The sequence below is a fragment of the Hypanus sabinus genome, chromosome 12 (assembly GCF_030144855.1).
Source record: "Hypanus sabinus isolate sHypSab1 chromosome 12, sHypSab1.hap1, whole genome shotgun sequence".
NCBI lineage: Eukaryota > Metazoa > Chordata > Chondrichthyes > Myliobatiformes > Dasyatidae > Hypanus > Hypanus sabinus.
In genome coordinates, this window is record NC_082717.1 from 73,942,922 (window position 1) to 73,968,010 (window position 25,089).

The 25,089-nt window shown below is 40.9% G+C and overlaps 1 protein-coding gene across 2 annotated transcripts in view; it reads left to right on the forward strand.

Moving 5' to 3' along the window:
• jag1b (jagged canonical Notch ligand 1b) overlaps positions 1–25,089 on the forward strand; it is a 50,352-nt gene that overhangs the window by 22,809 nt on the left and 2,454 nt on the right. For both annotated transcript variants that reach the window (XM_059986216.1, XM_059986217.1), the window contains exons 6-25: positions 2,647–2,777; positions 3,358–3,477; positions 5,975–6,088; positions 6,279–6,392; positions 7,178–7,291; positions 7,685–7,731; positions 8,106–8,279; positions 8,789–8,939; positions 9,980–10,144; positions 10,634–10,747; positions 12,605–12,718; positions 12,820–12,933; positions 13,026–13,142; positions 15,635–15,662; positions 15,747–15,832; positions 20,776–20,889; positions 21,485–21,594; positions 22,930–23,166; positions 23,682–23,810; positions 23,928–24,078. In XM_059986216.1, the coding sequence (XP_059842199.1) occupies positions 2,647–2,777; positions 3,358–3,477; positions 5,975–6,088; positions 6,279–6,392; positions 7,178–7,291; positions 7,685–7,731; positions 8,106–8,279; positions 8,789–8,939; positions 9,980–10,144; positions 10,634–10,747; positions 12,605–12,718; positions 12,820–12,933; positions 13,026–13,142; positions 15,635–15,662; positions 15,747–15,832; positions 20,776–20,889; positions 21,485–21,594; positions 22,930–23,166; positions 23,682–23,810; positions 23,928–24,078 (2,444 nt within the window). The remainder of the gene's footprint in view (positions 1–2,646; positions 2,778–3,357; positions 3,478–5,974; positions 6,089–6,278; positions 6,393–7,177; positions 7,292–7,684; positions 7,732–8,105; positions 8,280–8,788; positions 8,940–9,979; positions 10,145–10,633; positions 10,748–12,604; positions 12,719–12,819; positions 12,934–13,025; positions 13,143–15,634; positions 15,663–15,746; positions 15,833–20,775; positions 20,890–21,484; positions 21,595–22,929; positions 23,167–23,681; positions 23,811–23,927; positions 24,079–25,089) is intronic.

Below are 25,089 nucleotides of genomic sequence, written 5' to 3' on the forward strand. Positions count from 1 at the left end.
CATCCTCCCACTACCATCTTTCACCACCCCCCCACCCCCCCGCCCAGTCTGATGGTGGAGAGCAAATACATGATCAGAAGCATGGCATTCTTTAAAACGGGATTAACCAAATCTCAGTTTCTGTCTGCATTGAATGTTGAGAGGTTACTGGCTGTTAGAAGCTACTGATGAAAGCAAAACTTTGAATACTATTGTTTCAGTTGTAATATTTGCTTAACTGGCAGTGAATTGTGTATTGGATTGAAGTGTGATTTTTAGAAGTTTCTATTTAGTGGAAGTACTGCATACTGCTGTGTAAAAATGACCAGGGAGCAAGGGGGAGGGTTAAAGGAAGGAACAGGATGAAAACATCATTACCATTCCAAAAGATAATGCAGAGTTGTCCAAACTGCAATGTCCATTTCTGGGTTTAATTTTTGAGCTGTAGTCGAGGCTTAATGTTATGAATCAGACTCGTGTGTTAAAACACTGTTATGGTGATCGGCTAGACAGTTTCTTTTAGTGCCAAATCCTGGAAGTAGACTATTAAGTTTTTTTTTTGCTAATTGCAGTCGGGATCAGATCGGAATAGCTGTTGATGAAAATGACTGGATAGAAGTTGAGATCTGTATCAGGGAAGGCAGAATCTGTCAGCAGAGTAGATTTGTGCTGCTGTCATCAAAATAAACATGCCTAGCAGGGGTTGTTGGAATCATGCTAGTACAGCAAGCTTTGTTTCTAGGTTCTAAACTGTCTTAACCACTCACCTCCCACTCATTGTCTGGACATGCGCTAGTGATTATTTACTTAAGGTGCAACTTTCCCACAGTTAATTTGCATGGCTGAGCAGTTCTATACTGAACATTTGTATCTTTTACAATGGCTTCACCACTTTATTCCACAGCTGGCTGACCTGTTTGTGGGTTAGGACTGAAGATACTACGAGAAATTTAGGCCTTGCCGTCAAAAAAATTTATTTTGCAGAAGCCAGATGTGCCTTTTAAGTTTTTTATTTTGGTGCATCTGCTGTTTGGAGTGGCATTCTTGCACTAATCGAGTTGGTTGTTTGGAAGGTTTGCAAAGTCGACTTTCTGGTTCCATTCTATTATTGGCAAAGCCTTTTAATGGTTAGTTTGCACTTGGGCAGTTTACGGACTCCGCTGTACTAACTACAGCTTGGATTTTGCTGGCTAGGCTAAGGTTGCTCATCTGTGCAAATCTGATGGAAGTAGTTAAAGAATTTCCCATGAGAACTAGTTATATACAGTATATTTAAATATGCAGGACTATGTGGAATAACTAATAACTAAAATGATGAAATATTTTTCTTTCTAGACAATACTATCAGTTGCTTGATTTTAAATTGTTGAGACTTTAAAGTGGGTTCTGAATTCAGCAGATTAGACCTGAAACAGTGATCCTCTAGCATTTAATCCCACCACTCCCATTTTATAAAGTGTATATAGAAGTTAATCTTAGAATTTACTGGGCATTAATCTTGCTTTGGAACTAAAGTTATCCAAAACAAACTGCTATCAAAAATTTGGATCTATTTGCAAAATGGAAAAATAATATTGCAAGTGTAAAGATTTGATGACCTGTAACTTATTTCAAGGCACAGTTTGTTTGTGCATTTGATGTATTTTTCCAGGTATGCTACTAATAGTTAACTAGTTTTCTTCCAATTAATGAGCCTTTACATCAATTTGTGTGGAGAAGTTTTAGGATTCTTTTCGGATTAGTGACTGTCTTGGATTAAATGCATCCTCATCACTGATGCTGAATCACTGCTTACAGCTTTCTTTGTATTAATCAAGCACCAGTAAATTGCCAAAGGTCCTGAAAATAACTTTTTAAAAATGAGTCACTTACTGTTTACCTCTCACATCTTCCATTGATTTTTTAAAATATATAAACTATCAAGATTTGTAAAAGTTAACTTTGTATCCAGATGTTAAGCTGTAGTTGTGCTAAATTCTGTTTCATAGCTAGTTAAAAATATTTTCTCCTTTGCCCTTCCCCCAGAATCCTGTTATGCTGGGAAAAAAAGTACAGAGGGAGGGAATGTGAGGGTATGGGAAAATAGACCAGTGCAATGAAAAACAGCTACCAAAATACAACAGGCTGATCGCTTAACCTTTACTGTTGGGCAGATCATAGTTGAAAGTAAATTGCATTCCAGCATTCATTGTGGGATCACAAGAAGTGGCTTAGCACTGTTGGTATCTTTCGGAGCAATAAGCTGACTGGCCTGCAACTTCAGTATGCGCTTTGAAATGAAGATTAAGATGGTATGTTAAGAGTAGTAAATTATGTCAATCTATAATTCAGTGCATCTTGTGATTCATAGTGGAAATTGAGTGTGATGCTGTCCGAGGAAGGATTTGACATACACCCTTTCTGACTCGGTTACGCTGGGTCTGAAAATAAGATGATATTGTATTTGGTGGAGCCATGCTGTGTCCCTCTGAACAGTTACTCTTTTGTGTGAAAGTTGGCTTCAAACATTGGAAAGTCTGCCTTAATGTTTATTTATAAGTAACAAGAGCATCAATACACAAAGCAAAAAGGAATACCTTTCTAGAAACTCTATTCTTTAGAGAAGTTACTTTGCAATGGTAATTTTTCAAAAAAAAAACACCGAGCTAACATTTTGTATGTTTACAGGTGCCAATATGGCTGGCAAGGAGTGTACTGTGATAAATGCATTCCTCACCCTGGATGTGTCCATGGTACCTGCATTGAACCATGGCAGTGTCTCTGTGAAACCAACTGGGGTGGTCAGCTCTGTAACAAAGGTAAACTAAGCTCTATAAATACTTGGTGAGCTGCTAATGTTCTGAAATGCAGATAGGATGCATTGGTTGTGTTAACTGTCACAAGTGTGCATTCATTAAATTTGAACCATTTGAGTAAGTTGCTTTACATGCAGCAATAATTAGGATATAAGATTTTATTTTACTCATGGTATAAACAATATTTGTGTAGTTACCAGAGAAATTTAAAAACAATTGGCAAATGCCTGAAAATGAGAGGATAATACTGACACTATGACCTAAACCGATCTCTTTGGATAAGTTTGTATACTATTTTTGCAATCATTATGTCCAGCATCTGAAGTCTTCATAAACACAAGGGATTGTGCAGATGCTGGAAATCCGGAGTAACACACGCACACTGGATGAATATCAATAGAAAGGAATAGTCGCTGTTTTGGCTGAGACCCTTTGCTTAGGGCTTCTCTGCTCGAAATGTCAACTCTTTATTCCTTGCCATAGATGCTGCCTGGCCAGCTGCGTGACTCCAGTATTTTGTGTGTGTTGCTTGTATGTTTTCATGCTTTTCTGGTGATTTAACGTGGCGTGTTCTCATTTCCAGATTTGAACTACTGTGGGACGCACCAGCCTTGTTTGAATGGTGGAACCTGCAGCAACACTGGGCCGGATAAGTACCAGTGCACCTGCTCCGATGGGTATTCTGGGCAAAACTGTGAAATAGGTGAGAATCAATTGCCTACTGATGGCTGGCAACAAGAGACATGGAGATCTCACATTGTCATACCTTTTTCCTGGATCACTACTTCAGAGTTCATTCTGGCCCTCTGCTCCATTCTCTGCTAATATACTCAATGGATAACTAGGTGGGGACATGATTAAGGTATATAAAATTGAGGTCTGGGGCAGGGTGGACTGCAGGAAAAATTTCCCTCGGATAAAACCAGAGTGTTGAAGTGTAGGTGGGTGAAAGAGGTACAGAGGGGCACCTTCCCCCACCCAGTATGTTGTGTACCTGAAATACAGCATTGAAAGAGGAGCTGAAGCTAGGTTGCAAGGAAGGCTAGAGACCAAATGCTAGGTAATGGGAATAGAAAGAAAGAATCGTCATGAATTGGGTGAATGGGCCAGTTTCTGTGCAGTGTGATTTTTCTGGTTCCTTTCTGTAAGGAAGCCTGAATCACAAATTGGTTTCAGTAGATGACATTCAACCCATCGGGTATGTTCCAGCTCTGCACAAGCAGTCACACTGCCCCTTTCCCCACAGTCTCCCCCTCAAGTACTTGTCCAGTTCAGCTTTGAACATGACAATTGAATCTCCCTCTATATTACTTCAGACATTGCATTCTGAGCCCTAACTGCTCAGTGCTTAAACTCGTGTCCATTTCACTTTGGTTCAAATCCCATTTACTTTTCTGTCTTCCATTCTTCAATGCGGTAAGGTCGTTACTCTTTCTCCACTAGGGATGGGCAATAAATGCTGGCTTAGCTGGTGACATCTGCATCCTGTAAGTGAGTAAATTTAAAAAAAAAGTCACTTCTAAATTGTATAATCCCCTCGGGTCCTCCATTTTAAAAGAGAATAATACCAGGTTCTTGATTTGTGGTAACATGACTAAAATCTCTTGTCCTTATAATTAAGATTCTTCTGCAACCCTCTAAAGCCTGCACATCTTCCCTAAGATAATCGCATCAAGTGTGCAGCATCTCAACAAGGTTCACTGAGACCTCCTTGTTTAACGTTCAGGATCCAGCATGCATTTTATTTAAAACGGAGCGCTCCAAAATAAATGAGCCTCCTGAGCTTGCTGTTGGGGATGTGTCCCCTCCAAAGCAGATTGGTTGGCAGAGAGGAACAAGGTGCAAACCTGAGTCCAGTAGTTTGCATTAGCTTTCTGCTTTCACCTGCTCTGGGTGCTGGAGCCATGGCGAACAGATCTGGAGCAGCTTGAGGGAGGGGGGTAGGGCTTTGGGGAATGAATGTCTGGACAGCAGCACTGTTAGAAGTCGTTAAAGACCTTGTCACCTTTCTTATTATTGAAGGCTCTTGTGAAAGGCGGTTTAGTTATCCATTGAGCATAAGCCCCAAAAAAAATAACTGGTTTGTGTGAATGTGAAAACAGGGTAAAGCTTTTGACGTTCTGCCTTTGGATAAAGTCATAGATCTTTCCTATGCTAAGCCCTTAATATTCAGAAATCTATCTACCTGACTACAGTGAGTGACATATTCCCACAGGGTCATAGTCACCTTGCAGTGAGCACACAGGTAGAATTTTCCCAACCTGTCGGGAGTTTGCACATTGTCCCTATTGTATTTGCTTCCTTCCATGTGCCAAAGGCTTGCAGGCTGGAAGGTCAGTAGGCCACAGTAAATTGTCCCTACTGTATAAATCAATAGTATCTGGAGTGGGTGAGTTTACCGGCGCAGCCTCCAGCAGGTTAACTTGCCAACACAGCTAAGTTAAATCTATTGAAAGACAGCATGTGAAACCATCTCCAAGGAAGGAATCAAAGATGGGGACTGGAGCAGTACCAGAAGGGAAAGTTGCTGTCAAAAAGGGGGGAAAAATGGGGAAAATGATCTTGATACAGAGCTTGTAGTCCAGAAATGGCCAAACGTGGAAGGAAAATCATTAATTAGAATGTGTTCGGTCTGTAGAAATTACTCCAATTCCCACTCCTGCTTTTCTAAAAGCTTTTGAGAAAAAGACTTGACTAATGCATTTGTTTGCTATTTACGACCAGCCTTTGAGAACTATAGATTCTATAAATCCGTTTACCCGATAAATACTTGATCAATACATTAACTGCTGTATTTGATTTCCAAGTAATTTAATGTCTTGTGGCAGTTCACTAGAGTACAAAGATGGCCCCATTCTACAAAGTCAGTGTCAAAAGTTGATACATATGGCTCCTTAAGACTTTTAGCTTTCTGTTGAAGCGGTTTGATATTGAAGGACAGTCCAGTTATTGAAAGTTTAAAGAAGTACATATTACTTTAAGAGCTGGTGGCCTTTGTTCTGACTCGAGTCAGCAATCTGTTGTTCAGGTTGACTCAAATTGTTCCAGATTCTGGAGTGCTGATGAAATTGTAGGATGAAAGCTTACCTGCTTACAGGCTCGGACTGTGAAAAGGAGAACTTAAGACAGCTTGGAATTAGATTGATGTGTGAATTAAATCATTAAAATGTAATACTGATTTAATTTGCTTTGCACCTTAGCTGAGCATGCCTGCATCTCTGACCCCTGCCATCATGGAGGAACTTGTTCGGAAACAGCATTGGGTTTTGAGTGCCTGTGCCCTTCGGGGTGGAGTGGCCCCACTTGTACTGTTGGTGGGTATTCTTTCGTCACTCTTTTGGTGGTAATGAGGCAGGCAGATCACTTTATAAAGTTGAGTTTTAATTGAATATTTTGCTTGTATTAGATTGTTAACTGAAATTGAGCTAAAAGCTTTTGGCCATTAAGCTTTGTCATACTCTGGGGTTGATCGTAAAATGTTCTTTGCCTTTTCTCTTTACACAGATATTGATGACTGTGCTCCAGTGCCCTGCGCCCATGGTGGTACATGCCAAGATATGATAGATGGCTTCAAATGTGTTTGCCCACAACAGTGGACTGGCAAAACATGTCAATTAGGTAATTGTAGTTTGTGCTTATACAGTGAATTATGGTACTAGCTCATTTTAACCTAGTGCAACTATTTGTTCCCTTTATAATGCTTTCTTTGTCACCTTGGGTTTTCCCACTGTGGGCGTGAAAATTGCTTCTCCTGCATGGTGTGGAGGGAAATAAAACACCCAAATGGGAAGTCTGTGCCAGTGTTTGTTCCTGTGGGAAAGAAACCACACCTTTCTCGGTCATGTGAACTTTCACAAGCCAGGAGTCTTGCAGCTGGATTTAGAATGGGGATGATCTCAAAGAATGGGCTGGCTGCATTCCTTCTGCAATCCTTTAATCTGCCTGACTACAACGGGGGCAAGCAAAGTCCCTCTGGACTTTGGAAATGCCTGATTAACTCCTTTTTTGGTGTTTAATCCTGCTTTTCTTACTGTTAATTAGTAACCGGGACCATCAGTTAATCTGTCTAAACTGCACCTTGGGTTTTCAGACAGGTGAACTGCATTTCCTTCAAAAAAAAACCCTCTCCTCCTTTCACTGCTGCCAAAGACTGAAGGGGTGTGACTCTGATTTCCCCTAGATTGTTTAACAATGAACAAGCAAAAGTTTGTTCTTTTGCAAGGTGAAAAGATAGTGGTTGCATGAAGCTGCTCCATGTTACTTGTCTGGTTTAAATTGGGAGTGGAAGGCAGTAGGTAGAAACATTGGACTACCGTGTGCTCATGTTCTGCCTTGACGATGAGAATGAACTCTGCTTGGAGCTACCTTTTGAATTTATTTACAAATTCCTTTTCTTATCTCAGATGCCAATGAATGCGAGGGGAAGCCTTGTGTAAATGCCGACTCTTGCCGAAATCTGATTGGTGGCTACTACTGCAACTGTTTGCCTGGATGGTCAGGCAAAAATTGTGAATTAGGTTGGTATTATTTGTGTAGAAACTCGCAAAAAGAACTGGCGCTTGCTTTGTAGCATTGACTCGAACTGTTTAAAGAACTCGTTGCTCATTTAACTATGAGCAAGTTACTGGGAAAGGACACATCTGCAGACAGATTTCCAGAGGGAATTAACCAGCAATCATGAATGTAATTAAATTCTATCAGGGTCATAATTTAACAACTACCTGAATAAAAAGGTGACGTTAAGCTGAAGATTTCATTATTGTATTGGGAGGAGTCCCTAACATCCTCGGGGTAGTGGGGGAGGGTGGGAGGAGAAACAAGCAGAAAATAGTATTGGATATGAGCGTCTTGATAAGGTCTGTATGCTGTAACTATTATTTGTACTTCATGGTTTGAATTGTATGTTACAGATATCAACGACTGTCACGAGCAGTGCCAGAATGGGGGAATTTGCAAGGTGCGTCTGGCTTTTATCTTTCTAAAAGACTTTGGATATTTAAATTGGTACATTTTAACTAAAATTAATTTGAACAGTTTACATAGCCAAAATTTGTGCTTTTTGATGGTGAGATTCCATGTTGGTGGGGTCTGTTTAAAAGAGGGACATTTAAGTCTCAGGCAGGCACACAGATGCAATAAAAAATGGAGCGCTTTGGGCTGTGTGTCCCACTTCAAGAGTTTAAACTTTGTAAAGCTGAGAACTTGCTTTATGGAAGAATATTCTGGAAAATGACGTATCAGCATCTGGATAATTATTCAGAGCTATATTTTTTTGTTGCAGTTAATTTGATCATATTTTGACTGACATTTTCCACACCCCTTCTCTTTCAGGATCTAGTTAATGGCTATCACTGTAGCTGCTTGCCGGGCTATACAGGAGAGAACTGTGAAAATAATATCAATGAATGTGAAAGCAGCCCCTGCCTCAATGGAGGTTACTGTCAAGATGAAGTCAATGGATTCCAGTGCCTCTGCCCTGCTGGTTTCTCTGGAAACCTGTGTCAGGTGAGCACTCGACATAAAGTATATTCTGGACTGAGATGCCGTTCCCCCCCCCCCCCCCCACCCACCAAGGGATCTCTTGCTAATTATCAGCAGCTCAAGCTAATTTTCCTTTTCCCCTCATGTCCAACCCCTCAACCTGAGGGCTTTAAGTTTAATTACACTAGCCAAGTTGCAGGCTGGGGATTAACTAGGTTGCTGTGCCCTGGAACCTGAATGTGACTCTTGAGTTGCCTTTGGCTGCTAAACTGGGGAGACCAGTTTCGACCATAGTTGCCTTGTCTAACATGGTAAGTGAGGGCGTTGAAGCACAGGGAGGTGTATGGGTGCAGCTTAAACCTTTGACTTCCAAGTGTTTCCAGAGTTGGTGCTAGTGGACCAATCAGCAAGTGCAGTCCCAAATGCAGTTCGAAAATCCAGATGTAGGCTGGAGGAGTTGTGATGAGTGTACTGTTGAGTGATCCTGTATATTCCCACTGTGTCAAGTTGTTTCTCCTTTGTGTATGTTGCAGCTGGACGTTGACTATTGTGAACCCAACCCATGCCGGAATGGGGCACAGTGCTTTAATCTGGCCAACGATTACTTCTGCAGTTGCCCAGAAGACTACGAAGGGAAGAATTGTTCCCATCTGAAAGACCACTGTCGCACTACTCCCTGTGAAGGTATTTCCCGTCTGCTTGCTCAAGCAGCGTCTGTCATTATCTTAGGTGCTCAGGGGAGGGAGCAGCAGATGTAGAGAATTACTCTGGTAACTGTTTTTATTCTGATTACTTGTACCACGTCCTTGAGATGGGCATAGCACAACTTTCTTGGCTCAGTATTGTAAGTCTCATAACAAGGAGGAGAAAAAATCTGCTCTTTGAACTGAAGCCATTTTAAGGAATCTTTGGGAATCTTAATTTTCATAGGAAGGACACTTATTTTCAATAGAACAGATGCTAGCTAACCATTAACCGGCTGTGTGTGTTCTGCCTAATAATTGTTCAGTGGTTTTTGCATTTTGTTTTGTGTGGGTAGAGGGTGCTAGGTCAGACCTACCACAGTTCAGAGGCTTGGATTTGATATGTTTTGCCATTTACAAAGTGCCTGCCCCAACTGTATATTCTTGAACGGAAATGCAGTTATATACAACTATTGCCATACATCTGTTGTATACAGCATGTATGCACGTCTAAAGCATTGTTCCTTGTACAGTGCTCTGTCCTACTCAGTCGAAGCAGTCTTAGTGGTGCATGACGCAGTCTCCAAACAGAAAGGACTGTTTCCCAGGGATGAAATGCCTAACACGAGAGGGCACAGATTTAAGGTGTTTGGAAGTAGGTACAGAGGAGATGTCCGGGGCAAGTTTTTTACGCAGACAGTAGTGAGTGCGTGGAATGGGCTGCCGGTGACGGTGTTGCAGGCGGATATTATAGGGTCTTTTAAGAGACTCCTGGATAGGTGCATGGAGCTTAGAAAAATAGAGGGCTATGGGTAACCCTAGGTAATTTCTAAAGTAAGTACATGTTCAGCACAGCATTGTGGGCTAAAGGGCCTGTATTGTGCTGTAGGTTTTCTGTTTCTGTGATAGAACTGTCCTTTCAAACTCAAAGATTGGTGATTTCATTTGTATCTGTATGTCTACCATTTTTTTTGTACGAGTCCGTTGACATGGGTCTCAAGGATCCAGTGAAAAACTGTTTTGCTTCCTGTTCTTGCTCAGTTATTGACAGCTGTACCGTTGCTGTGGCTTCCAACAACACTCCTGATGGGATACGTTACATCTCCTCCAATGTTTGTGGGCCTCATGGAAAGTGCAGGAGTCAAGCAGGGGGGAAGTTCACCTGCGATTGCAACGAGGGATTCACTGGCACTTACTGTCACGAAAGTAAGAATGGCATGAACACTATTCTTCCATTCATGCTCCACTCCTTAACCAGCTTGTACACTCTCCAACTCTTCTCCCCTCTCAAGCTCTGCATGAAGCTTAACATTAGTGAAGTCTGCTGCAGCCTGGATATTTTCCCTTGACCATAAAGGTTGTTTTTACCCTTTTATGACCTTGTGGCATGTGAATAATCAGCAAGCCGTCGGAGCTTTCACATTAAGTTGTGGGTAGACCGCACTAGGAAACTGCCAGTTTTTAAACCTGAGACTTTTTCCTGCTACTACTATGTTTAAAGCTGAGAAATTCCAGTCTTGGGCAACATTGAAAATTTAAGTCTTGATCCTCACTTTCACTGTGAGGTCAGTGTTTGATACCAGCTGAAAGCAGCAGGAATTCACTGCTCATTTAATGTTGGTGAAAGATTTGAGCTGTTCCCTTGATTACCAATAGCTCTGCTTTTTGGGTAAACACATTGTTTTCTTGGTACAGATATTAATGACTGCGAAAGTGATCCGTGTCAAAATGGTGGGACGTGTATTGACGGAGTTAACTTTTACCAGTGTATATGCCGTGAAGGATGGGAAGGTGTTCTATGCCAGATCGGTAAGTAGTGCTAACTTGGATACCATGGAGAGATTTTTATTTTGATTGTCATCTGTTCAAAACATTTAAATTATCCCCAAAGCAGTTTCTTTTTGTGGTTGTATTATGAATGGAGGTTTAGTGGGAACAAGTTTAGCAGGATTTGGGGGGTGGGTGTGGGAATGTACCACTGTACCAAAGGTGTACAGCAGGAAATTTTCTATTGTATTCACGTGACAGGCATTGTCATCCTTTGTATAGTAGCTTTGCAAAATGTTTTGAGGTTTTTACAAGGAGGAGTTGTCAGCATCCAGCCCAGGTAGGGTACCTGGCCAAATACTAAAGACCTGCGCAGGAGTGTTCACGGATTTCTTTAACCACTCACTTTGGCAGTCTGAGGTTCAAGCAGTTTTCAATTTTACCAGTGCCTTGTCCAGTAGTACTTGTTTTGAGAGGCTGGTGATGAAACACATCAGTTCCTACCTGAGAAGTGACCTGGATCTACTCTAGTTTGGCTTTCAGAGCAACAAGTCCCTAGCAGATGGCCGTTTCATTGGCCCTTCACTCAACTGTGGACATCTGGACAGTGAAGGTGCATACAACAGGATGCTGTTTATTGACGACAGCTCAGGAATACTGTCATCCCCTCAAAACTAATCAAAAAGCTTCAAGATATTGGCCTCAATACTTGGTGCAACTGGATACTCAATGTCCCCACTTACAGACCCCAGGCAGTTGGGGTTGACAACTTCTCCATCGGCACAGATGCACCACAGTGCCATGTGCTCAGCCTCTTGCTCTGTTTTTAACACTGAGGCTCATCTGTACTCTGATGCTGTATTTGTCTGCTGATGACATCACTGTCCTTGGATGAATCAGGAGGGAGATTGAGGTTCTGACTCAGTGGTGCCATGCGATCAGAGGTGGAGAGGATCAGCAGCTTTAAATTCCACAGTATTATTTCAAAAGATCTGTCATGGGCCCAGTGCACGAGTGCCATTGTGAAGTATGGCACTAGGTTTGTGAAGATTTGGCAGACATGGAAAACTTTGACAAATTTCTACAGATGTGTGGTGGAGTGCATTTCGACTGGCTGCATCGCAGCCTGGTATGGAAGCACCACTGCCCTTGAACAGAAAATCCTACAAAACGTCCATCCTGGATAAAGCCCACCCCACCACTGAGCACCATCATAGGAAAGCAGTATCCATCATCAGGGACCCCCAATATCCAGGCCATGCTCCCCTCTCACTGCATCAGGAAGAAGATACTGGAGCCTCAGACTCACACCGCCAGGTTCAGGAACAGTTGTTGCTCCTCAACCATCAGGCTCTTGAACCAGAAGGGACTACTTGTGAACTGTTCACGCAGCCTAGGGGCTCCAAGGTTTTCTCATCTCATGTTCTCGATTATTTTTGCTTATTTTTTAATGTATTTGTACAGTTTCCTTGGTTGTCTTATCAAGTCAGGTGTGAGCTTCCATCAATTCTATTGTTTCTTGTATTCACTGTGAAAGCCTACAAGAAAATGAATCGGTTGTAAATAGTGACATGTGTTCTTTAATAAATTTTGAACTTTGAAATGTAGCATCTCAGTGATATAGGGACATTAAAAGAGTATAGAATTGTTTAAATGGAGAGTTCTAAGGAACCTCAAGTTTGGGGTGTAGGCAATTTAAAGTTCAGCAGCCAATTGTGAAGCAGGGGTTATAATTGAAGAGTGGAGATTTCAGTGGGTGGTAGGATTGTTGAGCAGAGGCATGAGTTCAGGGAAAACTATTTAATATTTGGTGTGTACTATCAACGTCTCAGAGCCCAGTACAGAACAAGCTTCACAGTGCAGCTGTCAAAGTTGGTTTTTCACTTCCCTTTTGTGCAGATATTAACGATTGCAGTGTAAATCCGTGCCAGAATGGAGGCAGGTGCCAGGATCTGGTCAACGATTTTTACTGCGAATGCCAGAACGACTGGAAAGGCAAAACCTGCCATTCTCGTGAGTATTTGTCTCATTTGAGTTGTTCAGCTGCCTTGTGAAACTTGCATGAGGAGCCAAAAACCTTGGGCAGACAATTCAGAGCTTGTGTTGATTTGCAGGGGACAGCCAATGTGATGAGGCAACGTGCAACAATGGTGGAACGTGCTATGATGAGGGCGATACATTTAAGTGCATGTGCGCTCTTGGCTGGGAAGGTGCCACGTGCAACATAGGTAGGTTTAGTCCTATTAATTTTCTTTTAATGTTTACAAGCATGATAATGAAGAATTGTAATGATATTTTTGTCTCGCCCTGCATCCCACAGCAAGAAATAGTAGCTGTTTACCAAATCCGTGTGAGAATGGTGGTACTTGTGTGGTCAATGGGGATTCCTATACCTGCGTTTGCAAAGAAGGCTGGGAAGGAATTACATGTTCGCAGAGTGAGTAAATATATTTTATGACCAAAGAACTGCAAAAAGATGGAAAAGGAACTTTTTGGCAACATGCTTAAAAACGAATACACTTTTAAAAAATAAATAAACGAATCGATTTTAAGAAGTTCAGTGAAGGCAGATTTCCTCTCTGACACAGATGAGGTTTTGTTTGGAAGTTCTGAGTGTTTATTCAGTTCTCCAAACATTGTTACCCCTTTCCCTTACCTGGTTTGATTGGGAATATTGGCACAGTGTCAAGCCTGTAAAGACATGGGAGATGACCACTGTATCGATGCTGGCTTTCTGAGTAGTCCCATTGCTTCTGCAATTTATTTTTTGCTCTCAAACCTATCAACCCCATGGATTTGTCCTTTGTACAATTAATCCTGAATGCCTTTCATCTCATTAAGGTAAATGCACAGTTGTTCACTGAATTGCTGAAGGCTCTGTTTTATTTGTATACCTTGCCTTTTCGGCAGCTTGCAACATAACGCATGAACAGCTTTTTTTAAAAAACGGGTTTATAAAAGGGAAAATGTAGCTCACAGCAAATGCTACCAGACATACGGTACTGTGCAAAAGTCTCAGGCACCCTAGATTTTTCTTAGTAAATTTTGTCCTAAATATATTTTTGTCTTAATATATTTTTGTCTTCTACATTACTGTCAGTAGAAAAGTACAAAATTTAGATTTCTGAACATTTTCCAACAACTATATGTTAGAGAAAGTTCTGTACTTGGTTAAAGAGAGTAACATTAAGTAATAGACCACTTCAAGTAAAAACTTGCTTTTTAGGTATATAACCCATTGCATATTAAACAGAAATAACAAATAGTGTGCTAATAATCAATGACATAATAAGTGGAATGAGCTAAACTGATGAAATGAAACAAAGAGATGGAGAAGGAATCAGACTGGGCAGCAGACAAGCAAGCTAAAAGGTGTGACACCTGCGATGGTCAATTTTCGCACTGTGGCAAGAGTGAGCACAGCAACAAGGTGTATCAGCAAGGTCTCTCCCAAGCAGAAATTTTGTGGTATACAGTTTCAAGGTGTACTGTCCAAGCTCTTCTGAATAAGCACAAAGAAATGGGCAAGAATGAGACTGGAAAAAGCAGTGGTTGGCCATAGAGAACAGCAGAGGAGAGATGCATCAAACTGATGTCCCTTCTAAATCAGAAGTCTAGCACTGCTATCAGCTCTTAACTTAGAGGCACCACTAGAACCCAAGTACACCCTTCTACAGTCTGGAGAACCTCATAGAAGAGTTGCTGCCAAAAAGCCATTCCTCTGAAGTGGAGACAAAGCCAAGAGACTTGGCACACAAACACAAGGATGGGGGTACTGAACAATTGCAGCAAGTGCTCTGGACTGGTAAGTCAAAATTTGACATTTTTGGCACAAACAGGAGGCACTTTGTAGAAGAGCAGAAGAGCTACGTGGATGAGGGGCTGCAGTCAACAGTGAAGCAGGTTCCCTGCAGGATGGGGGCTGCAGTTCTGCAAATGGAGTTGGTGATTAGCCCAATTAATGGAAACCTCAATGCTGAGAAATACAAGCAGATTCTATTCTTATCACACAATACCACCAGGGAGGTGTCTGATCAATCTCAACTTCATTCTGCAGCTGGACAATGACCTCAAGCACACAGCCAAGGTCATAAAGCACTATCTTCAGTTTAAAAAAAAACGAGTTCTGTAACAGATGGCATGACCCCACAGAGCCCTGGTCTCATCGAGGCTGTTTGGGGTCTGGGATTACCTGGAGAGATAGAAGCATGTCGGACAGCCAAGGTCTGCAGAAGAACAGTGGCAAGTTCTGATAAAACTGCACAACAGCATACCCAAGAGAATTGATGCATTTTAAATATTTAAATCACCAAATTTTGATTTAGATCTTTTTTTACTATTTACTGCTCTTTATATTTCCTTTGATATTTAGAACCTTCATTATTTTTGGAAGTATCTTTGCTTTAAAATTTCTTTTCACGTTTGCCCAAGATATTTGCACAGTACTGTTCATCCAGTGAATTATGTCCCAATGGGTTTGGGTTCTCTTCTACGATTTGTTTCCCAGAAGCCTGGCAAAATAAGCATTTTAGCTGTGACTCTTAAAAGCAATCCATTTTATTGCCCAGTATGACGCCTGTGGCTGAGAGAGATGCAAATTATATAAATGAAGGCAGATGTGATCCTGCTCCCAGTGTTCTTGGCTGGGCAGTGAATGTCTGCTTCTGCTCATTTCTTCCTGTTACTAACTTTACAAGGACTACCTCCCTATGTGCACATCTGTCAAAAAGTATTTAGCAAAGCCTATGGTTAAAGCCTGGAATCCATTCAGAAGGTTAACAACCTATTTGACAAACATTAAATGACTTCCTATACTTTAATCAGGGGCCTATTAACAAGTCACCACCTTAGGCACTAGCGTGATGGAAGTTTGATGTTCATCAAGTCTCTCGGACGATTATTAAAATCTTTCTAATATTTCCCTTCTAGATACAAATGACTGCAATCCACACCCATGGTGAGTGAGATCCTGTTTAAATCTTTTTTGGGTTTGATTCAGGTCTTTAAATTCTATCTAACGTTAATGTTTCTGATTTGACAGTTACAACAGTGGCACTTGCGTGGATGGTGAGAACTGGTATCGGTGTGAATGTGCTCCTGGTTTTGCTGGACCAGACTGCCGGATCAGTGAGTATCCAGTGTCACTGCATATTGCTCTTTCAGGGTTTAAGATCTGTAAATCCTGCAGGACTTGTGTGTGCTAGAGCAGGGTCAAGGAATTGTATCCCATCAATTTTAGCTCTCCATCATTGGACTATAGGAAAGAGGCCATTCAGCCCATCGATTTTACTCTGCCACTTGATCATAGCTGAACTATTCTTTCTCGGCCCCATTCTACTGCCTTCTTCCCATAACCTTTGACACCCTTACAAATCAAGAATGTATCAACCTCCACTTTAAATATGTGATGACTTGGACTCTACAACTGCCTGTGGCAATGAATTCCACAGATTCACCACCCTTTGGCTAAAGAAGTTCTTCCTCATCTGTTATAAAGGAGTGTGCTTCCATTGTGAAGTTGTGCCTTCTGGTCCTATACTGTTCCATTAATGGAAACATCCTCGATGTCCGCTCCAAACGTGCCTTTAAATATTCAATAGGTTTCAATGGAGTTCTCCCCCACCCCCACCAGTTTTCTAAATATGAGTACAGGCCCAGGGCCATCACCTCCTGGTCCTTTCCAATGCCAGCACATCCTTTCTTAGATAAGGGGCCCAAAGGTACACTGAAGCAGATTAAAATAATACTGCAGCAAATTCTCCCATTTTAATCTCCGATTTTAATCAGCCAGCTATTACAATTGATCTGTCTTTCTCTCTGGCATGACACTGAATTCATTTCTAAATACAGTGATTCCATTTAATTGGGACCAGTACATCATGGCCCAATTAAGCAGCTGCTCCAGTTAGCTGAAGTTTCACGGGAAATTTAAAAAGGGGTAGAAAAGATGAACTGGTTTTAACTGCCAAATTATAAAAGCAAAGATGTAATGTTGAGGCTTTATAAGGCACTGGTGAGGCCTCACTGGAGCATTGTGAGCAGTTTTGGGCCCCTTGTCTAAGAAAGTGTGCTGACATTGGAGAGAGCTCAAAAGTGGTTCGAGAAAATGATTCCAGGATTTGAAAGGCTTATCGTATAAGGAGAGTTTAGCTCTGGGCGTGCACTCCCTGGAATTCAGAAGAATGAAAGGGGATCTCATTGGAACCGAACCTATCAACTGGTGAAAGTCCTTGATAGAGTGGATATGGAGAGGATGTTTCCTGTGGTGGGGGAGTCTTGAGACCAGAGGACACAGCTTCATAATGAAGGGATGTCCATTTAAAACAGAGGTGAGGAGTTTCTTTAGCAAGAGAGTTGTGAATCTGTGGAATTCATTGCCATGGGTAGCTGTGAGGCCAAGTCAATGGGTATATTTAAGGCAGACGTTAGTGGGTTCTTGGTTAAACAAGGTACTATGGGGAGAAATCGGAGAGGAAATGGATCAGCCATAATGAAATGGCAAAGCAGACTTGCTGGGCCGAAGAGCCTAATTCTGCTTCTATATTTTATATTTAAATGAAATACAGAACAATTTAGAACATCAATACTATTACAGAACTATAAAACTATTAGTTCCTAATAGTTACTGGTGGATGAATTCATCCAGTGTATCCTGCTGTGTGCTTTTGATTGTAAATGAACAAAATCGGTATAGTCTCCCAGTGCAGGTAGTGGGCTGCCTTCATCATAGCTATTGACGATTGCATCCTCAATCTTCATTTTCATTGCAGCATTCAGAATGATTGTCAATACCTTAATTCTTCTTGGTTCCTATCTTGAAGTAATGAAATTATTTAATTTTTGCTCCTGGATATTTCTGGCATCTGCAAGCCTGAAGGCTTGAAAGCAAAAGTTTGGAATTGTCTTGTTGCTTTTTTCCTTGCAAAGTATCAGTGATGGTCATTGCTTTTTGAATACAAACGTGCAACTAACTGTTGAAGTTGTTCGCTTTAAGTAGCAACACCTGTCTCAATTAAGTGGCGCAGTGTCCCAAATAAATGAAGGGACTTCTGGCTATTTTCTCAATTATTTTTTCTTTAAGAGTTGTCCCAGATGAGCAGGTTCCCTGATTAACCAATGACCCAATTAACTGGAATCCACTGTTACTTGTCCTGTTCACTTAGCTTTCCATGATGCTGTTTCTTTGCATGTGAATTAATAAGAACACATGCAGGAAATTAGGCGCTTGAGACCTCTGCCATTAGGGTAACATTTTCTAAGACATCTGCATTGCCCCAAAGAGCACTATGAGGTCATTCTTACCTTCGGCTGTCAGGCTGTATAATGAGTCAACCTATAGCTGGGGAAGTGATCTCCTAATCTTTGACTTGTACATCTTATTTTTAAGCAAACTTATTTTTATTCTCTTCTAATATTTGTATATCTGTGCACTTCTAATGCTACTGTGACACTGTAATTTCCTTTGAGATCAAAGTATCTGTCTATCAAATTGTGCCATTAGTGCACAAGAATTAAAAGGGGTGAGGTGAGCTTTGTTGGGGTGGATAAGTGGTCGATTAGTGTGGAAAAGCAAACTATTTTACTCATCCACATTATCAAATAAGTGGAGAGTTAATCTTTTCTATAGCAAGCATTTTAACAGCACAACCCTGACTATTGTTAGAAATAGAATTACCCAGAATTGTCCCTTGCAGCTGTACTGTGATCTTTAACTCCTTTGCCATTCTGGCATACTAAGTTGATACTTAATATACAAAAAAATTGTTTTGCATTCCTTCGGCTGTGACCTGAAATCACTGGTCACTTGAATCTAACCTCCTGCCTCCTCAACCACCACCAAAGGGACTATCTCTGCATTTACTCAAGAATTTTGAATGTCTCATTGAGATCTCCTTTTATTTCTCAATCCTAGAGTTTGCCTCATCTCTCCTAGGAACAGCTGCTCCTCGGCCCCTGCCCCCGACCACCTACCCCAATCCTAGAATCAAACTGTTGAATGCTTTATGCACTGGCTCTATTGTCGGTGTATCTTTAGTAGACCCATGTGCAATATTCCAGGTGTAGTTAACCAAGGCCTTCTGTCATTGTAATGAGATATCCTCTGTAATAAAGGCCAATGTACTATTTGCATTTCTAATTGCTTCCTGTAGCTTCACATTAACTTTAAATGACTAGATCAGGGGTCGGCAACGTTTACCACTGAAAGAGCCAATATGGACCCATTTCCCACAGAAAAGAAAACACTGGGAGCCACAAAATGAAATAACACTGCATACAACGGGTTTTTTTTGCCTTTATGCTATGTATAAACAAACTATAATGTGTTGCATTTATGAAATTGATGAACTCCTGCAGAGAAAACGAAATTACATTTCTGCATGCAACAAAAACATTTTGAACTCCGAAAAAAAGACGTTGGGTTGAAGGTTACTCCATAGTTAGCCTACCTTGGATCGAAGAATTAAAAGAAAGCGCGCACTGGCAGGTGTCAGGCATTGGCAGTGGTGATGTATATTAATAGCGATAAAAAACACGTTGTAGCGGTGTGCTACACGCAGCGCTAAAATAAAGACTGCAGTCAAAGGTAACTTTATTCGAACTAAACAGCCTTGCTTTAAAGCCTCCCTCAACCCGTCCCCGTGGGCGCGGATGCTCCAAAAGACACGTACTCACAAACCCCCGTAGGCTATCTCCCTTAGCCGGAACGGTAGCTAATTGTGAGCTGGTTCGGATGTGCCAGGAAACGGTGTCTCCGCAAAGTTTTCATATTGTACAAGATCACCATAATCTTCAAATTTCGAATTACATTTCAAAAGCTAACAAACCACGGGGAGCCGCATCACAGAGATCAAAGAGCCGCATGTGGCTCTGGAGCCGCAGGTTGCCGACCTCTGGACTAGATTGCAAGGACATGGGTCTCCAAACACCAAAACCTTTCAATCGCTCGTCATTTTGGGTGGGAAGTCAATTTTACAGCTAAGTGCATGACCTCAATTTTTCCACTTCAGTTAGTTATAGCAGTTCAGGAAGATAAAGCTAGCAGCACAGTGACCATAGGCTCCAGCATTTTAACTGAACTGGATTGCTGGATGTACTTCCGCAATCACTGAGTTTGCAGAGAAAAGTTGGGGTGTGTTTATGTTGGTGTATTCTGGCATGACTTGTGACACACAACAGGCTTGCCTGAAAGTAGTAATGCCAAAGCAAGTTGGTACTTTTAACGGGTTAATTGTAATAGGTATTTAAAATGGGGGAATGTACTTGAATAATATTTGTCTGTTTCAAATGGTTTCCAAAAAAAGCTCAGGGAAGTCGAGTATATATGGCTTGTTCAAAATAAAATCCTGTTGGCTTTAGTTGCCCCCGTGGATTATTGGTCATTATTCTTTGCCTTCAGTTACCCACATCCTCCAAAAAAGGATCTTGCTCAATTTGCTAGAAATACATTTGGTATTTTACTCACCACCAAGCTTCATAAATCCAATTGTCGTGGCCTCCCATCCCAAGCAAAAGAACAAGATTTTTCCCCTTTATGCTTTGGTGGGTTTCTTTATCTTGCCTACAATTATATTTACTGTTCTTTCAGCAATAATAAGCTTGTAGGTTCTCTGGTTATTTTTTTTCCCACTTGGCATGATTAACTTATAGCAATATAAAACCATAAATAAATAATATTTCTTCACTATTCTTGGTTGGTGCGGCTGTAACGAAACCCGATTTCCCTCGGGATTGATAAAGTATTTCTGTCTGTCGGACATAGCAAGATACAGAAAGGAAATGTCTTGCAGGGATACTTCAAGTATTTGAGCGAATTTTAATTGCATTCTTGCAAAAATGTCAGATCATTTAGACTAAAGTGCATTTCCAGCAGTGAAATTCAGAAGTTCAAAGCAATATTGAAATACTCAGCAAGAGAAGCAGCAGATTTTAAAGCAACTTTAAACTTGGTTTCTCTTAAATGTTGCCAAATCTGAATAACTTGTTCCATATTTCCTGCAGTTCTTTAAATTTGACTTGAATGTAGTACACAGTTTTTAAGTTTTTTAATCGTGCTATAACTGAATTTTCAGATATCAACGAATGTCAGTCTTCACCTTGTGCCTATGGAGCCACGTGTGTGGATGAAATCAATGGCTTTCGATGTATCTGCCCACCTGGACAAAGTGGCTTAAGGTGTCAAGAAGGTAAACTATGTCTTACCTTTAAAACAAATGTAATCAATTGAATACTTAACACTAAAGGGAGATTTGATTGAAATGAAGTTGCTTTAGTATTCCAAGAAGCCATTTTCTTCTGGGAGAGTCAACAATGAATTTACTGTGGTCGGTTTCATTGGTTATGATGGGAAGTGTTTGTATTACAATGGTTACTGATGAGTGGAACCTTTTTATTCGTGGTCTCTGTCCTGCCACTATCCCACATCCTAAACAAAATCTATTCTAGTCCAAAGTTATTTAAGAATTTCAGAAACTTTTCTTGGTTGTTAAAGAAACAGGCAAATAGATTGAGTTTAAATGCATATTGATTCTAATCTCAGAATAAAAGAACACAGCAAAAGGCCATATGGCCCTCTCCTGCTCCTCGACTTAGCCACATCTTTCTAGTTTTGCTGCTAAGTTAACTTCGCAGTGAAAAGGATTTCTAATTAATCCACAGCAGAATGTGTTTAAAAGGGGTCATGGTGCATGAGTTGATAGTTGGATTACTGATTCTTGCTCTGGAGAATTTCCAAACCCTTTTCTTTTCTGAAATTGATTTAATCTTCCCGCTTTTGTATAGTTACCGGAAGAGCCTGCATTCTGAAAGATAGCATTGTGTCGCATGGAGCCAAATGGGAAGAAGACTGCAATGGGTGTCAGTGTCACAATGGCAGAGTTACATGTACAAAGGTATGGTAACTGAGGTTTGAGCACTGAACTGAAATTAAATGGGGCTGTGGAGCAGAGGGAGTTCAGAGTAATAGTGATTTTTTTTAAAGATTAGGCTGTTTCCATGCAGGAAGCTTGCTGCTCATTTGGATTAAGCTTATAATTGTTGGATAAGAAATTGGCTTTAGCAATTTAAACCAGAAAACTGCTCAGCACTGTGCTCAATAAATGTCAGCATATTAACATCTGTTAAGACCAGTAGTGTACACAGTACTCCAGATGTATTCCCCTACATGACTGAAGCATAACCACTTATTCCCATAGCAACGAACAATCAGGTTCTGTAGTTTTCGAATTTGTTTTCTGTACCTACATTGTAGACTTATGAACCATGCATTATGCCCAGATCCCTCTACATCTCACAAACTCACTATTTTATATGCCATATACTTCAATTTTTCCTGACAATTTCACATATTTCTTGAAAACCATTTGCCTGATTTTCATCTACTCATTTAACAATTTAATCTTTGTTCTCACATTTTGCTTCACCACAAATCGGGTCTTAAGTGTCTTGCAAGTGTATTTTTTTTTAAAAAAAGCCCCTGCAATGATGCCTGTGGCATGCCACTTGCATCTTGCCAACTAGATAAAGGGCCAGTTATACCAACTGCTTCCTGTTAGCCTGCCAATGAGAAGACAGGATGATGTTACAAGTATGCAATATTGATGTATTGGTGGAAAAAGCTTAAATGAAAGTTGATGGGGCCTAAAACAAGATTGAAACAAAAATTGCAGCTAAACTCTGCTGTGTTTTGTGAGCGTTTAGTTGTATTCTCTACATTGTCAAGCTACTTGTAGCCAGCTGAGAATTTTTGCCCTTTATTAGATTCTGGAATTTCAAGTATCCTTTGAATTGCATATTTGCATTTGACTTGCATCTGTCCTAACGAAAAATCATTCAGTGGCTCCCTGTCAGGGGCAGTGAAAACATGTTTGAGTGATTTCTTATCTTTCAATCAGGCATTGTATATTCTCTTCCCCAGATGGCTTGTCTGGAGAATTGAATTTGGGTAATTTGGGTCATTCTTAAGGTGGAACTATCTCCTCTGGTCTATTGTGAAAGAACTTTAAATAGTGGTCTATGGTTTTATTGACACTGGGATTAATAAACCTGTGTAAGTTCACTGTCGGGTGTTTCTCTGAGCCTGTGATACTGCTGCAAGTGATTTTCATTCCACCTGACCATCTAGCGAACTCAGCTTGATCTTTTAAAGGATGCACGCAAGAGTTCAGTAATAAGAATTTACTTGCCCTGTAAGTGGCTAACGAGTTTATTGCATCAATCTTTCATAGATGTGGTGTGGTCCTAAACCCTGCCAAGTCCGTGTTAAAGGCCGCAGCGATTGTCCAGCTTGGCAAACGTGCCTTCCTGTGAGCGAGAACCACTGCTTCGTTCCTCCGTGTGTGGGCTTGGGTGAATGCTTATCAAATCGGCCACCAAAAAAACCCGGATGTCAACCCAACTCAGATTTTCTTGATGGTACTTGTGCCAAGATCACGCTTGCTATTAACAAAGAGATGCTACGTCCGGTACGTAATCATTATTTTGGTGGCTTTCTGAAATTTCTCTAATATGATGGAAAATCAAGTGGATGCTATTCTAATTGGAAACTGGTTGTCCGCATTGAAACTATTTTCCATCCTTGGTTTCTTCTCACTTGACACTCCTGTCTATAAAACATAATTTTAAAGTTAATTAAGCACTTGGCAAGTTCATTGCCTTTAGAAATGGATATCCCTTACCTTTCGGTCTGTAGAAATTGGATGTGATTCCTAATGTTTCCCATGTCCTAAAGTTTCAAAGTAATAATTATTGAAGTATGTGTATGTCACTACATACTTGAGATTCATTCTCTTGTTGGTGTGTCCTCGACTTAACCCACCACTGTGAAGTGGTTTCCTGTATACCTTGTGGTATTCTGAAGCGGCGTTGTCCCCCAAATTCTGGGAGTTCTGCAATATTATTGACTGGTTCTACTTTTCATTGTGTCCATTCTTGCTTCACCAAAATGTCTGGTTTTACATTTGATTTGCTTTAACTTTAGGGTGTTACCATTGAACAAATTTGTGTGGAATTGAGGCGTCTTCAAGTCTTGCGCAACCTGTCGATGGAATACTCGCTTTACCTTGTCTGTGAACAAACCCACTCTGCCAATGAGATTAACGTGGCAATAGTAAGCATTTCTCTATCAGTAAAATTTTGAACGGATCTGGTTCTAATAACTTCGATGACTTTAACTTCTGTATTTCTCTCCCCCCCCCCCCCCCCCCACACACACACACACACACAGTCAGTGGAAAATTCACAGCAGGAAGCTAATCCAATCAAGGATTTAACTGAGAGAATTACTGATGTCATCAGTAAACGTGATGGAAACAGCACGATTCTTGCAGCTATTGCAGAGGTTCGAGTGCAGAAAATGCCTAAATCACTGAAGCCAGGTAAGATACAATGAAAATTGAAAGCCTAGCAAAAGGGAGATGGTTTGAGTTATTTTCCCCCATTAGGATATGAGACAGATGAACAGTCATATCAGCTTGTATTACTGCCATCCTAAATGGTAAATTGGAATCAGATGAGAGCTATATGTCTGAAGCCCTTTTCCAAAAAGGAATGGTGTCAAATGTAAAAATGTACCTTGGCAACAAATAAAGGGCTTTGGCATTTGCCAGACAAACCTGTAGATGTGGTTATGCAATTAGATAAGATGATCAAGTTTTAATGAACAGTGAGTCGTTGCCAACATCTTGCTCAGATAATTATCCTTCTCTCTCCACCCTACCCCCTTGCTCTCCTGCTCCCACTCTACAGAACAAGTTGCTTGTATTTTGCTGTGTAGACTTGTTCTTCCAAGCCCTTTGTGACCTCAGTCTTGGCAGAGTGACATTTCTCCCCTCGCTGTCTTATCTTTCACGCCACTTCCCGGACAGCAGGTGGCCTTTGTGCTGCACGATGGAGATTATAGGTAGCTTTATATAAAGTTGAACGTTGTCATTACAAATTAAATCAAAGCAGTGGTAAACCACACTGTTCCTTTGAGCCTGATCTGTCACTCAGAAAGATGGTGGGTGATCAAACACAGCTTAATTGCTCTCCAGGGATGTATTGGTTTATTATTGTCTCACGTACATTGAGAGGCTTGTCGTGCATACTGAACATGTAGACCAATTTGCTACAGTGAAAGTACAGTGCAGGTAGACAGTGTGCAAGATCATAATGAGGAACATTGAGGTCAAAAGTCCATTTTAATGTACATTAGAACCATTTTGATAATTTTATAAGAGCAAGAAGCTATCCTTGACCCTGATGCTACCTGCTTTCAGCTGTTTCTATTTTCCTGATGGAAGACAGGAGTGAGATTGGGTTGGGTGGTGTCTGACTAGTCTGGCTGAGGCAGCAGGTGTTCACAGAGAGGAAGCTGGTTTCTCTGGTCTATAATAGTCTTGGATTTA